General features: G+C 38.3%; 1 protein-coding gene across 2 annotated transcripts in view; it reads left to right on the forward strand.

Moving 5' to 3' along the window:
* LOC146499863 (uncharacterized) overlaps positions 1 to 10,941 on the forward strand; it is a 30,010-nt gene extending 19,069 nt beyond the window's left edge. The window contains exons 1-16 of one of the 2 annotated variants that reach the window (XM_085137070.1): positions 778 to 856; positions 2,398 to 2,433; positions 5,770 to 5,892; positions 6,046 to 6,165; positions 6,346 to 6,375; positions 6,602 to 6,865; positions 6,958 to 7,191; positions 7,288 to 7,407; positions 7,573 to 7,713; positions 7,815 to 7,949; positions 8,354 to 8,500; positions 9,259 to 9,470; positions 9,562 to 9,622; positions 9,855 to 9,954; positions 10,123 to 10,154; positions 10,792 to 10,940. In XM_085137070.1, the coding sequence (XP_084993196.1) occupies positions 793 to 856; positions 2,398 to 2,433; positions 5,770 to 5,892; positions 6,046 to 6,165; positions 6,346 to 6,375; positions 6,602 to 6,865; positions 6,958 to 7,191; positions 7,288 to 7,407; positions 7,573 to 7,713; positions 7,815 to 7,949; positions 8,354 to 8,500; positions 9,259 to 9,470; positions 9,562 to 9,622; positions 9,855 to 9,954; positions 10,123 to 10,154; positions 10,792 to 10,841 (1,869 nt within the window). In that variant the 5' untranslated portion in view covers positions 778 to 792 and the 3' untranslated portion in view covers positions 10,842 to 10,940. Of the gene's footprint in view, positions 1 to 777; positions 857 to 2,397; positions 2,434 to 5,769; positions 5,893 to 6,045; positions 6,166 to 6,345; positions 6,376 to 6,601; positions 6,866 to 6,957; positions 7,192 to 7,287; positions 7,408 to 7,572; positions 7,714 to 7,814; positions 7,950 to 8,353; positions 8,501 to 9,258; positions 9,471 to 9,561; positions 9,623 to 9,854; positions 9,955 to 10,122; positions 10,155 to 10,791 lie in introns of those variants that run through there. The other variant, XM_085137069.1, reaches the window with a different exon arrangement.
* Positions 10,942 to 17,129: the final 6,188 nt, after the last annotated feature.

Genomic DNA, 17,129 nt, shown 5'->3' on the forward strand with positions numbered 1-17,129 from the left:
GAGATTTTGACTATATCGCTCTATCGTTGGCCAAATTCATATCGTTTCTATCGTATATCGTTTATATTGCCCACCCCTATCATGAACCCATATTAATCACATGCAACCACATTAAACTAAAGCTTTACTGCCAACTGTGAAACAACATGGACCCAATTATGAATATGTTTAAGGGGCAAGTGGTAAATAAATACAGTCCCAACCACTTTGTCACGCTGGCATGACCTTTTGTTATCTAAGCACCTCCCACTAATACGCCCACTATTCTCAGCACTGCTGATTCTCCCAGGAACCTGGAAATTTCCATCCGCTACATTATCATTAATAAATATCCCCATATTTGCAAACAAACCTCTGTCAGGGTGGAACCACAAGCAAAATTTGCATATTAATTCTATAGTTTTACTTTTGTTTGTTTTCACTATGTTCGAGGCTCCGTGTAAACGAGCGTGTAATTTAAAAACAGTAACCAGGGCAATACATCCTGAAAGGACCTCGAAGCTTCCTGAGGTTAAACGAGCCTGAGCTTTGTTTCAAACCTTAAATGGAAGATGTTTCTGATCAAAGTTGAGTCAGAGTTTTATAATAAGACTGTAAAACATGTGGTGACTGTAAAGCTACCAGATGCTAACTTCCTCATGTTGCATTTATTATTAAACCTTCCTTTATTTTATCAGATGTGAAACGCTTCCTGTTATAATGTTTGAGGTTAGTGCTAAGAGGAAATAACGTCTTTCTCATATTTGATTATCTTTCTTTGGTCTCCACACATTTGTGCCTCGACTGCTGAAGATGGCAGAGCTGTGCAGTCTCAGCACTCTGCTGTTCTGGGCTGGGATCATCGCTTCGGCCAGATGTAAGTAAATTTACATTTGTTCTAAAATCAGGTCTGATGCAGACGGTAAGGAAACACATTTGACATTTTAGTTGCATTATTTTTTATTTGGCTGTTTTTTAAAAGAAAAAAAAAAATTCCCATTTGCAGTCAAACTACAAATTGAAAGTAAAATATTTTATCCGTTTTAATTATTTGTTTATTATTTTTTTTAAAAACTTACTTTTAGAAAATTAAAGATGTGTAAGGCACATATTAAGTTAAGACATAAGATGCACATGTACGACAAATTTACTTTTAAGTATTTTACTGATATTAAATTATTTCAAAATGCAAAAACATCAAATAAAGTCTTTGTTATATTTCTGTATGTATATTCAGGACGTTTGTTCTTTAATAAACTTTAGATCTCTGCTCATCAGTTTGGTTTTTAATAGCAGATATTACTTACGCTTTTGGTTTCGTGTGACTTTTAGTTTGCATATAATTTTACTTACTGTGAAAACTCATCGTTTACCTCTAAGTAACAGGTTTGTTTGCTATTAAAAGAGTATTTAATAGCAGAAATGATATAAAACACATGGTTACATGAATGTGAAAATACAAAAGGAATTCATTGTTCATTTCCTTAGTAACACACAGTAATAATTCATTAATTACATTTTTGCTACACATAATCAACGTCCTCACTGCAAGTGTTCCCGCACAGGACACACGAGATTTCTCTTATTTCTAATCTTTTAGTTTCCTTTAATAACATGTAAATTTAGTTCAATTAAATTTACTTGACTGATATATATTTTGTGCATTTTCTGTATTTTCAAATGAAAGTAGGATTTATACAGATATACAGGCTCGGTCAAACAGGGGAGGTTTTTTTTATTTTTATTTCTAGATATTTTTTAAAGGATTTTTTTAATTATTTCAAATAATAACATAAATGCATGGAGTCCTTTCCAACTAATAATTAATTAACAGTTAAATTTAAAAAAATAGCTGCGTGCGACAGTCATGAGATATAACAGAAATTTATTTGATCATGAAAAATCAAACTGAGTTTGACTTTAGACTAAAATCCAATGATTTCGTCCCTCAGACTGTGATTTAGATCATTTTAGGCTCTCATAGGCAATCCGGAGAAATTATAGAAGATTTAAATAAGAGCAGCAGTTCTGTGGACTGTTAATAAGATTTAAATACATTTGCAAAGGTTACACTTATTTCCCACCAAAGTAAGATGACGGCAGGTTTCACTGCTGTCATCAGTGAGGGGAAAAAATGTTGAACCTGCTTTTGTCTTGAAAACAAGTTTCCTGAAAACATTTTAATCTTGTTTTTTTTTTGCATATACAATAAATGCTTTCATTAAACTGACTTTTTTCCTCTTGTAATTTCAGATCAAGAAACGTCAGTGCCAATGTATTTTTTCATGTTATTTAGTTTATCTCGTTTCATTGTCTTCATGCAACATCATTAATAATGCTTTTATGTTTGTTTTTTCTGCATATAAAATGCTTTCATGACCAAAATATATTTATCTTTACATTTCATGTTAATTCCAGGTGGTCCTACCACCATTCACTCCTACGCAGTGTTGGGTAAGTTACTTTAAATTAGTAACTTAGTTACATTACTAGCTACTTCCATCAAAAGTAACTCAGTTACTTCAAGTTACTCGTTACTTTCAAAGTAACTAGTTACTAGGGAAAGTAACTTTGGTTTTACTCAGACTTCTCTTGTTAATGTGTTGCTTCCATAACTTTACCAGTCTTCTAGCTTGCTTACTTGCCACAGTGCACTGTGCCACCTACCAATAGAAAGGAAAAGATAATGTGCATATTTCCACGAGTGAAATCCCACGCCTGGACCGTCATTGACTGCTGCCATGATTCTAGCCTACGTCACAGCGTCATGTGTGCTTTTTACATCCAACACAAAAACTGCAGTCGTGGTGCTTTGATTGTACTCAGAACTCTGAAATTCTGCCTTCTGAATAGGAAGATGTAGGTAACAGCAGACTGCAGATGAGCTGCATACAGGGCTGGACTGGGACAAAAAAAAATAAAAAATAAAAAAATTGGCCTGTGCGTTTTGACTGACCAGCTGCCATTATAGGAAAAATCATAAAGCCTTTGAATGAAAACAAAAGCTGTTCTGATGGTATATTTGCATCAATCTATCAATCGTTTGTTGTAAGATTCAGATAATTATTTTTTAAAAGTTTAAAAGAGACATTTTAAATGAGAATAAGAAAGAAAAGTATTTCTTTGTGCCCCCCTCTCCCTGTTAATGCCCTACCTGCCCCCCTGGCAACACTTTGCTAGACCCGCCCCTGCACAGTTACCAGCTGTCAGCTACACAGAAAAGCATCCTGGTGTTATTTCTCAGAAACAGTTCATAACTTCAACTCATCCATGTCACCTAAAAGGTAAACCTGTTTCTCCATCACCTGTTCAGCTCTGATGATTCAGTAAGGACATCTCCTGGTTTCATCTTCATGTTTCCCTCTCACCAGATAACCAAACCATCATGACCAGCAGCTTTACAGCTGTGGCTCCAGCAAACATCAGCTGATACTAGAAATTAATATTAAATAAATTCTAACAACAGCTGATCAAGCTTAAACGTGCTGCTGTTGTTTAGCGAGACATCCGCTGGTTTCCTCTTTCTGGCGCAAAGTGGGCGATAAACAAACAAGAGAGACGATCAGCTGATCATTGATCAGTTTCATGATTGAAGTAGAAACAGAGGGAGGGGGGAGAATGAGAGGAGAAGAGGCAGTTGTGCAGCAAAGACAGAATAAATCCAGCTTTGTGTCTTTTTCATTCTAGCTGAAGTCCGGGACAAACTGATCCTTTTCAGCTCAACACGAAACGCGTAATATTTTCTCTGAATACCAGACGATTCCGTTTTTTACGAGATGGTTGGCAACTTTACTAACCTTATGAACAAAATAAAGTTTAACATCGTTAACATCATAGCACCACCCAGCTGTATAGAAACCCCGTCATGCAAGCTAGCACACAGTACGAAAAAGTCAGCACAACGAAAATAAACTCCACCTAAACCTGGTTTATATCTGACCCAGATAGACTGCAGCTCATAACTTCTTACCTGAAGTTCACCTGACACTCGGACCGGTGTTGTGCCAAAAAGTGATTGCTTGTATTTAAACTGCTATAAGTAACTTGTTGGGCTATAATATGTGAAACATATGTCAAATGCATCGCTTATGGATGACATAAAGTCATATTGAGCCACAAACAACATTCGTGTAACAAGGTAGAAGCCGCAATCAGTTTTTGGCAGTGACTTTTATATAACCTTTATTTATGCAGTAAAAAAAATCTCATTAACATTAAAAATGTCTTTTGTCAGAGTAAGCTGGCCAAGAGGAGAAGAAATGGCAGCAAATATTACGATAGTTCTGTAAAAATATTTAAAGTGGGGATAAAGGACCGGATTGGTTATAATGTAAGTACAATAACACAGAGTTGTAAAGATACTTGAAAAACGGATAATTTTTTAATTCTCTATATAACCCCTTTGTAAACCCTGTTCATCGAAGTCTATTTACGAACATACGTAAAGATATTACACAGAAAAAATACACGGAAACATTGGAAATCAGTTTTTGGCACAACACCGGCGCCCGCCTCGGGTCTCTTTTCCTCCTGCCTCCCCTTTCTCTCATCCACCTGCTGCCTCCAACACTTGCTAATGTTACTGAATCTGTGGAAGCTCCACTCCACCACACGAAGTAACGAGTAACGAGCCTATCTAAATCCCAGTAACGACTAACGCGTTCCTGATTTTGGCATAATAACTAGTTACCGTGCTCGTTACCACAATAATAACGTAGTTACTGTAACGCGTTACTTAATAACGCCTTAGTCCCAACACTGCTCCTACGTGAGTGCCAATGTATTTTATGTTATACAATTGATGTACTTATATGAGCTGACTGACAGAAATCACACAATGAGGGGAAACAGACATTATACACACAGGAGGACGATTAAGGGACGTGGAGACACGTGGGAACGCAGCTGCACTGAATCATAAGTATAAAGACAGAGGAAGCAAAACATCACACACAAGACTATTAAAATAAAACAGCAAAAGTACCACAATGATCCTCAGATTAAGACAGCAGTCCCCAGCCCCGGGCCACGGACTGGAGTCGTTTGGTACCGGGCCGCGAGAGTTGAGGCTCAGGTGTGAAACTGCTAGTTTTCAGGGTTTTTATCGTTAACTCTGTTTCCCGTGTTGTAGTTGTGGGACAAAGACAGCCTGTTTGTAAACTGCACTAAAGCAGACTAACACGCTGGTGCAACTCTAGCTACATGCCATGAATCTGGGTATAGACCCTCAATGTGGGCAGGCCGTCTTTGCTCATATTATAATTAAATACAATTACATGTAATAACTCATAGCTTTGCACATAATGTATCTTTTCCATACTTTCTTTTGCCCGAAGTCCCTGCACGTTAAATTTGACTTTAGATTTCTTGTAATTTAATTTAGATGCATTTCAGTTCAAGTTCAGTGAGTCTGGAAAAATCAGAGCAGCAGCTCTGTTGTTGGGATTTAGATCAAATTTGCATGAAAGTAACATGAAGTCACTGATTATCCAACACAACAGTTAGTCTTTTATTGTCTATAAAAACTTACCATTGATCCATCTTACTCTCATCCTTAGATCATTTTGTTTGTGTTTTGTAAACAATAATTAGTATTAATAGGACTATATTTAATTTGCTAGCATAGGAAATGGGATAGCAGTGACAAGTAGCACAGCATCTTTCTAACAACAAGAAACACGACTGTTAGAGTGAAAATGTTACAGTGAGAACATTTTACATTTGCTACAGTTACAGCTAACATTTTTACGTCATGCTGATTTCTTTTTCTTGGAATGAAAATTGTTTCAGCCTCCTCACCTCCACGCACGGCTACAAATGCTACAGTAGCCACGTTGTCTGACTCCTCACCTTCATCCATGGCCCCAAATGCTACAGTAGTTAGTTCATCAGTGAATTCAGCTGCCACGTCTGGTAATGTATTCAGAGTTTATAGTTTCATGGATTTTTGGCACAGCTGTGTGATAAAATCCTACATTTGTAGTTTAGCATCGTGTCAGGTACAACCAGTCTGCTAGCTGTTAGGTATTTCTGCCTGAAGTTGACCTCCAGCCTGCTCTCACACAGCAACCACAGCTCCTCCTGCAAGCACCTCAAATGAGACCTCACCCCCACCCACTCCACCCAGCAGCTCCTCTGACTCTCAGGCCTCACCTACAGACACCACAGTGACAGCTACCACTGAAGGTTGGACGTTTCTTTATCATACAGGCCTGTGATGACATTGATGTGAATATAAACTAAGAACACGGCGCTGCTGAGTTACAAGTACCTGTAAGGTGCTCTGAGCTGTTGTACATTCATGCTACATAATCACAAACTAATTCTTTTCTTCTTTTCTGATCTCATTTAAATGCATCGTTTCAGCCGCCGAGACGACTCCTGAGCCTCCAAAGTGTGAGTGTCAGTTTAAAGATAATATGTCGTCTGGTTTCAAACACCGGTGATGCTGTCGAGCGTTTCTTACTTAGTGAAAGTTTCTTTTTCTATCGAGTGTTTCAGTTTTAGCCAACGCTGGACTGTGGTCAACATCTGCATGAACAAACTGACTGAGATGAAACATTTCAGCAGCTGATTGATGTTAATGAACAAAATGTAACAATTTATTGGATTTTGTGCTCAGGTTCCTACACTGTCACACCCATCGAGTTTGGACTGCAGATTGATGTGATGAACTCCCCCCCTGGTCAATACAACATCAGTATTATTGAAGGAGGTCGACGAGTGATTAACAAGACGGTTGACTTTACTCACTCTGGTCAACACGACATCCAACACCTGAAGCCCTGTACTGAATATGAGCATCAAGTTGCATTTATTCACAGTGATGGCAATAAAACACTCCAGTGTACCTACAATGGAGATAAAACTGAAACAAAAGAAATGAGTGAGTACAAATAATTCATATTTTTGTTTCACCTTCTTGTAGTTTAACAAACTTAATATCAAATATATTTGTGCATCACTTGTGTGTTTCAGGTGAGACGGACATTACAGTGCAAAGCAGCATAAATGGACATATTTGCTACCAGAGCAGCTGGAACATCAGCTCGTTAAAATTACCACCAAATATAACTTCAGTTAATAAGTCCAGTAGTGACAGTAATAAACTGTGTGTCCAAACGAATGACGTCTGCTCTGATTATAAAATAACCTTCACTTCAGAAACCTGTGTGAACACTTCATTTGATATCACCACAAACATCATTGTTGGTTCGTACAAAAACTTTTACCTTAAATTGAAATTCATTTTCTTTTAGAGCTAAATTAATAATGTTTTATGCTTTTGCTTTTTTTAAATTTCCACAGATTTATATAATTCAAGCGAAATACAGCAAAGTCGTTCCACTGGACTTCCTGCAGTGATAAAGCCAACGTTACCAAACGTGTCAGAGTGTGAAAACCTCTCAGTTAATTACACCTGTTCAGGTAAGTGGAATATCAGCTTCACTGTAAGTATGTTTGATCTGAAAGCTCTTCTGTGTTTGTGCTCTTTGTGATTTTGTTTTATTTTGTGTTCTGCATTTGAATATAAAACAAAGATGAACTGCTGCATGTGGCACAAAAAACTATGTCGTCTTTGTTTCTCGTCAGAAAAAGACAAACCTGATGAGGTGAACAAACCGCTGTCTGAGCTGGAGCCCTTCAGAAACTACAGATGTTCTGGTCTGATCGTCATCAACAACATCCCCACAGTTTACACAACTCCACCCGTCCACCTTAACACTGACTGTGGTGTGTTGATATTGAACTTACCTGATGAAGCTTTTCCTCCTCAGATAGTTTGAAGTGACACAAACTAACAGGTGCTTCACTGTTACTGTTTGTTTCAACAGATCTTACAATAAACTTGGAGAACAAAACAACTGATACTTCCATTAAACTGAGCTGGAAAACAACCAGTAAGAACTGTAATGGTGTCCTTCACAAGTTTTTATATGACTGCAGTTGTTCTGCCGGTGATAAAACAGGTAAGTCCAATAATTTAGATTCACTTTGATTCAATTTGCTTTGTTTTTATTTTTTATTTTTTTTAAATATTGAAATTTCCCACACGTGGGACTAATAAAGGTTATCTTATCTTATCTTATTTGATCATTAAAATATACAGAAGTGTTTATATTTTGAGCTAATAATTTAGTAAATATAACTGCTTGAAATTTAACCCCCATCACTAAACACATGAAATATGATGCAAAATAACGACATGTCACTGCATTATTATCTTATACTCAGATCTCCAACCTGTTCTGTTCAGTCTGCTGCTCATGTCGTTGTCGTGGTTACTAAAGCCAGCAGGTCAAAGTCACCTGACGTCTCTTTAGCTGGACCTGCTGATTTAAACCACAAAGAGTTCATGAACTTTATGTTACAGGAATCACAAACCTTCAGCCTGATGGAGGAACGTGTGATATTACTGATCTCACACCATTCACTTTTTATAATTGTGGAGTCCAACCCAAATACAACGGCAAGATAGTTCCCAATAAAAAGGAAGTTGAACTGAAAACTGCTCCTGGAGGTAAGTTAGCAAACGAAATATTGAGAATTACAGCTCATAATAAAGCTGAACCCTTCACTCATCAACATCAAACTTTGTTTAGCTTCATTTTTTATATCATTCTAAAACACAACATGAAGACTTTGGTGGTGAACAGCAGAAAATAAAGTTACAAAATGATGTTTTCATGAAGAAGAATAAACTCAAGAGCTCATTTATTTTAGTGAAAGATTGGAAACAAATGTGTGTTTTCACAGTCTTGATCATAACTAATATAATTGATGTTCTTTCTAAGATAAATGTCATGAAACAGAGAGCATCCCTCATATCAACTTAACTAAATCCGACTCTCTGAAACGTTGCAGTGAACATTAAAACATGCTGAGTCATCAGTGAGGAAACGTTCAGTCGTTTAAGCAGCTGATTCAGACTCTTATTCTCTGGACTTATAGAAATGTGTCCGTTTGTTCATTTTCGTTACTCGTTCATTTTATTCTGCTGGGAAAATGTGTTTAATGTTCAGAGATAACTGAAGTTCATTCACATGTTTTCTGCTTTCACACAGTTTGTTTTTTAAAGTTACACATCTGTAAATAAAATGTAAACTGGGCTCCATGACAACAAAATGATCAATTAATTCTTCAATAATTAATCATTCATTTCTATTATGAATCGTTTTAACATTGCAAACATAAACATGTTTACTTTCACATGTTTCACTGCTGATGGACATAAAAATGAATCTTAAAACTATGATCCCTGTTTTCATTCCCTTACAGTACCCGTCGGTTCCCCTACAGTGACTGTAACTGTGCCAGAGAATAATGTGATTAAAGTAGAGTGTAACCATGGAGACAACATTAATGGACCAACAGAAAAAAAAAGATTCATAGCACGTCTTCATCCTGGTGGTGAAAACAAACTACAGAATAAAACAGATTGTAAGTTTGAATTCAAGGATCTGAGCTACTCTACAGAATACACAGTGGAGGTTTGTATCATCCTACTTTTTAGTATATGATTATTTTATTATAATGATGTAATTTCTTATGAATGAACATCTGAAACATCTGTATTTATAGGTGACTGTTTTCAACGGATTCTTTGAAAGCAAACCGGGCACAAGAACTGCTCATACTCGCTGTAAGTATGGATTCAATGACACAGTTTGTTGGATAAATCACACACACACACACACACACACACACACACACACACACACACACACACACACACACACGTGTCTGTTTTTAACACAAGTTGAGCCAGCACTCGCTGTACTGTTCACACAATGAAATAAAGTATAAATAACTTTACTCTGCTGGGTAACAGGATATTAAAGCCACTGTTTGATATTGTTTGAACCTGTTTTCAGACAATGACAAAGCTGTCGTTGGTTTTTTGATCTTCCTCATATCCGCCGCTCTGCTTCTGCTGGCCTGCGTGAGCTACAGGAAGCTCAGAAAGTGTAGGAGGTAAAGGCCACGCATCCACCATCGTTAGTTTATATTCATCTGTTATCAATGATAAAACTGTTTGTTGTAAATTTCAGTTTATTATAGATGACATTTATCTATGGTGATAATTATGTTCTGTTTTCACACAGTAAGATGTTAACAGTTTAGTAAATCTTCTCTCCACAGTGACGTGGATGAAAATGTGGCCTCAGAAGCAAGTATGTCGATATTTAGCTGCTGTTACCACGAACTATGTAAATGTTAATACTTTGCTACATTGTTACTATTTGTATTTGTAAAGAGTCTTATATTGGTTTAGAATATTTTAATTATTTTGTATTTATTTTATAATTTTGTCCTTCTGTTTTAAATCCTCTTTACCTTCATTTAGTTTCAGGAGTAGTTTTGCTTTCAGTCTCTTTTTATTGATTTAAAACATTTAGTTTAAATTTAGTTTTTAGTTTTTCTTTTTAATTATTACAGATTTAGCAAATATAGGTTAAATAATTTGATATTTCCATAAAAACAACCCTTTGTGAAAGCACGTCACTCACAGCAGCTCTCGGGTTGGACCTCCCTGCTGTACACATTCACTTTATTTTAAATAGTTTCAACAGGTCACAACATTATTTTAGTTGGTTTAATTTTTGCAGATATTTTTTAACTGACTAACTAAAATGTTTCATCATACCTAGTAAAGTTTTTAGTTTAGTTTTAGTTACTGTAAGTATAATAATAATATAATATATAATAAAACTGTTTGCAGCAGAAGTTGCAGGAGCAGTTATGTTTCATAATCGTGCTGCGGTTTGATGCTTTGTCATGTTTATTGTCGTTTCCTTTGTCTTATCACAGTTTACATGAACACACGACCTCCTGGGTGGCGTCATAAAGAAGCTCAGTGACCAAGAACATCGCCGAGCATCAAACTAAATCTTTAGTATTTACGTTGTTCAGTCTTCATTTGGTCATTTTTACATTTTAGCAATAAAAAAAAAACTATTTTGTTTACATTAAGCCCAAACCTCCATGTTTTTTTTCTTAAATAAACTCTTAATTACTAAAATAAACATTAAAAATCAATGTTAATAAATATAAATATTTGGGGGGTTTTGTTTTGTTTTCAGTCACTGTTAGATTCTAAGTAAATAAATAAATGTAAAGATAATAACACATAATGTAGGAATGTGTTGTTGATTATTTAACGTTGTTCAGATTTACCTTGAAGTCACCAGAAACTAAATTATTCCAGCAGCAGCTTCACTACACACGAACAAACTTTTTTTATGACTCTGACTCATAATATTTTACAGCAGCCTAAAATAGGCTTTATTTTTTACATTAATAAACTTGATAAGATGAAGTTTCAGTTCTAGATCTGAAATATAGAAATCACAAAAAAGCTCATTCTCTATAAAAAACAAGCAGCTGTAACTGTTCTGTCTAAAAGTTATGATAATCACTTGTGTCATAAATAGTAATAATAACATGAGCTGAGAGAACATATGTGACAGTGATGGACACCATCATGAACAGTGTGATACAGTTTGTATTTAAAAGCCACTGAAGCACTAAACTCAGCTGAATGTGTCTTTATTATCAACATAGTATCCAGGCTGACGTTAACATCGACTAATAGAAAGTTAAAAGAAAACTTTGTGGTTTAGATCAAAGTTTCCTGTTCGAGGTAGCAAAGCGGAAATGTGACTTTCTGTAAACAAAGTTTCCGTTTGTGAAAACTGACAGTCAATATTAAGTATCTGCTCTTCCCGATTTCTTAGTTTTTGCATATTTATAATGATAATAATAATAATAATAATAATAAATGGTATTTAAAACACACAGGGACACTGCACAGAGCAAATAAGACAAACATCAAACCAGGAAATAAACACAATAATAAAAGAAAGTTTAAGATGGAGACGTTAGAGTTGGCTGTCTCGAAGAGGTGGGTTTTGAGGGGGGACTTAAAAAGGGGGGAAATTTATCACACTTACATGTTTAAGATCAAACAAATTTTAATATTAAACAAATATGAAATTCACTTTTTAAATGATGATCTTATTTATTAAGGGAAAAAGGCATCCAGACCTACCAATCAAACCTGTTTTTAAAAGGTTCCTTCATGTAATGATCTGCTAGAGGGTGTGGGGGGGGCCACAGCCCCGTCCTCCAGGGCATGAAGCAGGTATGGAGGAGATCAAGACTCCAGACATGCAGAGGACCAAGGAAGACCAACAGAGGGGGGGCTGCACCACTGTCCCAGAAAGAGCTGAGGAGAGTCCCAGATGAGGGTCATTCAGCAGCCGCGGAGCAGAAGCCAGGGGGGGTTGCAGTGACGTGCCCGTGAGCCCCGCCGGCAGCCAGCTGTGCCAGAGTGACCGAGCCCCAGGCCGAGAGGCCGAGGGCACCCCACCCCCGAAGTGGCCCGAGCGAGCCCCAGGCTCCAGGCCCCGACAAGCAGCCACCAGGGAGTGAGCCGGTGTGTATCTGGACGCCCACCCCCGGACACAAAGAACCACCAACGCACCGATGTCTGAGGGAGTCTGCCACTGGCAGGGGGAGAGGTGGGGGGAGATAGGCCTCCATACCTTGGAGGACCTGAGATGTCCCCAGAGAGGTGGCGTCTGATACCCAACCTGACATATAGACACAGACATACAGACACACACAGATACAAACATCCTCATGCTCTCATATACAATTACTCAGCACTCAGCCAACGTGGAGACAGACATAGAGACGCTGAGACGCTACAGTTGTAGCCACAGCTGCTCTGGGACAGACTGACAGAAGCGAGGCTGCCATATTGCGCCATCGGCCCCTCTGGCCAATACCAGTGGCAGTAGGGTGAAGTGTCTTACCAAGGACACAACGACCAGGACAGAGAGCCCGGGGATCGAACCGGCAACCTTCCAGTTACAGATGCATAGTCAGCGACAGTAAATATCCTGATTTTAAAAAGTCAACATTTTTTGGAGGCAGATTTTTTATTCCTAAACGTTAAAAATTAAAAGATGTTAGTTTTTCATTAAAGTAAAATCTTATTTTACTCTCATTTACCATTTTTTATCTTATGATCAAACGCCAAACTTCACTTTACACGTTAATCTGAGACAAAAACTGAGCTGCACAGCACGCAGCAGGTTTCAAAGCTTCGCATGAAAAAAAGTAGATGTTTTAAGTTTCAGTGGTTCATTTTTTCAGCATGTACATGAAGAGGTGCAGCTTCTGTTGCAGTGTGTGAATATCTTTCTGTGGTTTGCACTTATTTCTGTACACATGTGAAGCTCAACCGCTGAATATGGCAGCCTTCTGTCTCCGTCCTGCTGCTCTGAGCAGGAATCCTTGTTGTGACAAACTGAGCACAGTTTATTATTTGATACCAGATCTGATGCAGAACGTGGTTCAGTAACTATGTTTTTAATTTCTCTGCCTTTTCCATTTTATGAAGTAACTTATAGTATAATATGGGGGAAACGTATTCTATATTTAAAGGTGGTATCACAAAATATCACAAAAACAATCACATTTTTGATGACGTTTGAAGATGAAAGTATAAGATAAACGTACTAACATTTAAAAAAAACATAAGACATGAAACTAAAAGGTGCACGAGCGACAGATTTCCATCTTACTTTTCAGAACAGAACCCGCCTAAACCTCAAGAGGTGCAAAAGCAGCGACTTTTACTGAGCTTTAATAAAACATCAAACTGATACAGATCGTGTTTGACAAACGACGGGCTTTACTTCACAACACAGAACGTTGACTTATAACTTACAGTGGAACATTTATAATGTGTCCACTTCACCACTCAGCTCTGATTATAAGCATTGGATATGATTAAATATATATTTTCAATTCAACGTTTATTTTTTCATAAAGCACAAACTCAGTTGCCTCAGTGTGTTTTACAGGCAGCTGCACAATAATACAGAGAAAATGAGCAAACAGGAACAAACAGCTGAACCTTTAGCAAACCTGGGGAGGAGCTTTTTACCTTTAAACATCCCCGGATGGAGCAGTGAACACGAGCTTTGTGATTTCCCACAAAATCATAGAAACAGTGACCCATGGGGAGTGTTTTGTTGGACTGTGCCGTGCCCGAGGCACTGGAGAACTAAAAAAAGATAAATCAAGAACATTATAATTGTAATCCTCATATTTAGTTGAAAAACAAGACAGATAATTTTTGCCTTTTGTCAAACGTTGTGATGTGTATCGATCTTTGTATGTGTGATAAAGGAAGCGTTCAGTGATTTGTTCACGGAGGTAACAGGATGCTCGGTTAGGTCGGGGTTGGAATTGGATGAAATAAGTGTTACAACTTACAGTGATGTCACTAAAACAGTTAGAGCCCCCATACTAACCTGCACCATAACCCTAGTCTTCATGCAGATTAGCGGCGGGCTCTTTAAACACTCAACCCAGTAACCCGGTTAGCTGGATACTCACCTGACAGCCCTGGAAGTGTCCCTGAGATGAATACTCTAACCACACAAAAAACACAAACCAAATAAACCAACAAGTCCAAGAGGAACACGCTGCTTCACCACAAAACACTTATCACCCAGAGAAGCCTGCAATCACTGCTAAGAGGCCACAAATCAATCAACAAACCCACCATACTGGGACCAGATCCACACAACCAAACACAAAACCCAACCAATAAATCAAACGCAAACGGACGAGCCCCCACTTGTCACGAACCGGGCCGTACGGTCATGACAAAGAAAACCCCAGACATGGTCAGGAATGTTTCCCAAGCTGCTTTATTCTTTTAAAACAAATAAAACAGAAAAGAAACGCTACTGTCAAAAACAAACAGTGGTGTGTGAAGTGATGGATGAGTGGGAAATGTTGTAATAGTGTTAAAAGCAAAAACCAAACCTGGCGTCTCAGACCCGCCCAAACTACGCCCTAAAGGCTTTTTTATCTAGAATCAATAATTATTCATTTAATAATTATTTCCTCAGAAATTCTCGTTCTGAGTTATCAAAGTGCAGAAAGTTCAGAGGGAAACAAAGTTGGTACTTATTTAGAGCGTAAAGCTTCAACTTGTGTAAATCTGAAAGTAACTGACTGTCCAACCACTGCACTGGTTGTTTGAGAAGGTTGATGGTGCCAACACTGGTCACAGGGAGCAGTGTTGGCACCATCAACAAGGATGTTATGGAGTAGGTGAGATATGTGAGGAGAATTGCAGCTCATTTCATCTTCATTTGAATTTAAATTTGTTCTGAATGTGTTCGTGTGTTGCTGGGTCTTGCATTTGTGTAAAATTGGCCTTTGATGTTGTAAAATAACTTTAAGTAAACCTTAGAGAAGTCATTTTGTGTCGAATTTGTCCAGCTTTCGTACATTACATCGTTTTACTTTCATACTTACCCTTGTGATGCAAGACCGTTTTTGTTCCACAAAGCTATATTTCTCATCCATTTATTCACTTCTGCTTCTCCTTTTCAGGCTCGCGGGGAGGCCTGTCCCAGCTGTCATAGGGCCAAACATTTAGATTTATTCATCTATCCCCACAAACTGCATGTCTGTGGACTGTGGGAGGAAGCCAGAGCAGTTCTCAAACACCGGGAGAAAATGCAAACTTCAGCCTGATGGGGGAATTGAACTCAGGACCTTCTTGCTGTGAGGCAACAGGGCTAACCACCGCACAGCTATATTTCTTTAAAACTATATATCAGATCCACCGTGACTGTTCCCAGGGACGCACAACATCCTGAAACATGTTTACGTTGGAAGCATTACTGTCATGGCCTCACTTTAAAGTCACGTTAGGTAAGAGCTGGCACAGCTCGCCCCTCTCTCCCCTACTGTACATATTGTTATGAAATAAGTACTAAATGTACAGTTGCCTTTGAATGCGTCACATTGTTTATAACTAAGTAACTGTTTTGCTGTCATTTCTGTCTCCATAGAGACCGCAGACATGCACAAGTCATCGGGATCCTTGGAGCAGCATCACCCTTCAATTTACTTTCACTGTTAGCATCAATGAAAACAGTCACAGTTTATACAACAGGCGAGAAAAAGATTGATGAGTTTAAAAGTGGGAAAAGTTCCTTTGATATTTACACAATTCTGTATTTTAACACACAAATCTCACTCCACAGTAACGCCTACTGCGCCAGTTTATTTGGTGCAGCTACTCATTGGAGAGAGGAACACACACAGTGCAGGTGAGGACATTTGTCATCATTATAAACTACACACAATGGAAACGACGGCAACTGTACTATATGAAGTGAAAACCTGCACAGTTACAGTTTCAGTGATGAAACGTCTCAGGACAATAACTGACCTCGTTTCTATCAGCGAGTTAAAACTGCAGGATTGTTCGTCGAGGTTTAAAGCGAGCCGGGATGATCCGGAATAACACGAGAGCTTAGATTTGATGGGCAGATTAATCCAGGTTCATGTTTAATGAGGTAATGAGGCTGTAGCCGGGGTTACTTCAGCAGCAGCATGGAGATACTTGCTCAGTGATAACATTTTGTCGTGCCATAGTCCACTTTCACCTTCAGTGTTTTTCTCATCCATGCAACGCATTCATGGGATTCATGTAGCTGACCCACAGAGGAGGGAGCAGAGTAACCTGTCAGTGTTCATGGTTAATGTTATATCACATAGAAGAAAGGAGACATCGACTGAAGGTTAAAAGTGATGATGCTGATTAGATTTGCTCACCAGGTTCTTGCTTTAAAGTGTGGAGGTGTCGGAAATCAGCCGTATATCTCATCACACGTCTGCTTATATCCTGTTAAATTCAGTCGTCTGAACCCACAAAGAGCATCACATAGTACTTAGCTTAGCTATTAATCGAGTGCTCGAACAGTGTTTAAATCCACAAGTACTCACAGACCATATATGAAGAGTTTGGCCAATGAAAACAGTCTTTCTCTACGTGGGCTAAGCCTGTTTTCAGAGAGTCTGCTGGTCAGTTATACAGAACAAGTCTGCAGGAAAACAGCGCTCAGCTCCACTGATCTGTGACCTCAGAAAACATCAGGGGCGTCCACCTCCAGGCCTCGAGGGCCGCTGCCCTGCAGGTTTTACATGCATCCTTGATCCAAAACAGCTGATTTAAATGGCTAAATGACCTCAACATGTGACCCAGGGTGAATCTAAACCCTGCAGGACACCGGCCCTCGAGGCCTGGAGGTGGACACCCCTGCTGC

Source organism: Neolamprologus multifasciatus, chromosome 17 (genome assembly GCF_963576455.1).
Source record: "Neolamprologus multifasciatus chromosome 17, fNeoMul1.2, whole genome shotgun sequence".
In the NCBI taxonomy this organism is placed as follows: domain Eukaryota; kingdom Metazoa; phylum Chordata; class Actinopteri; order Cichliformes; family Cichlidae; genus Neolamprologus; species Neolamprologus multifasciatus.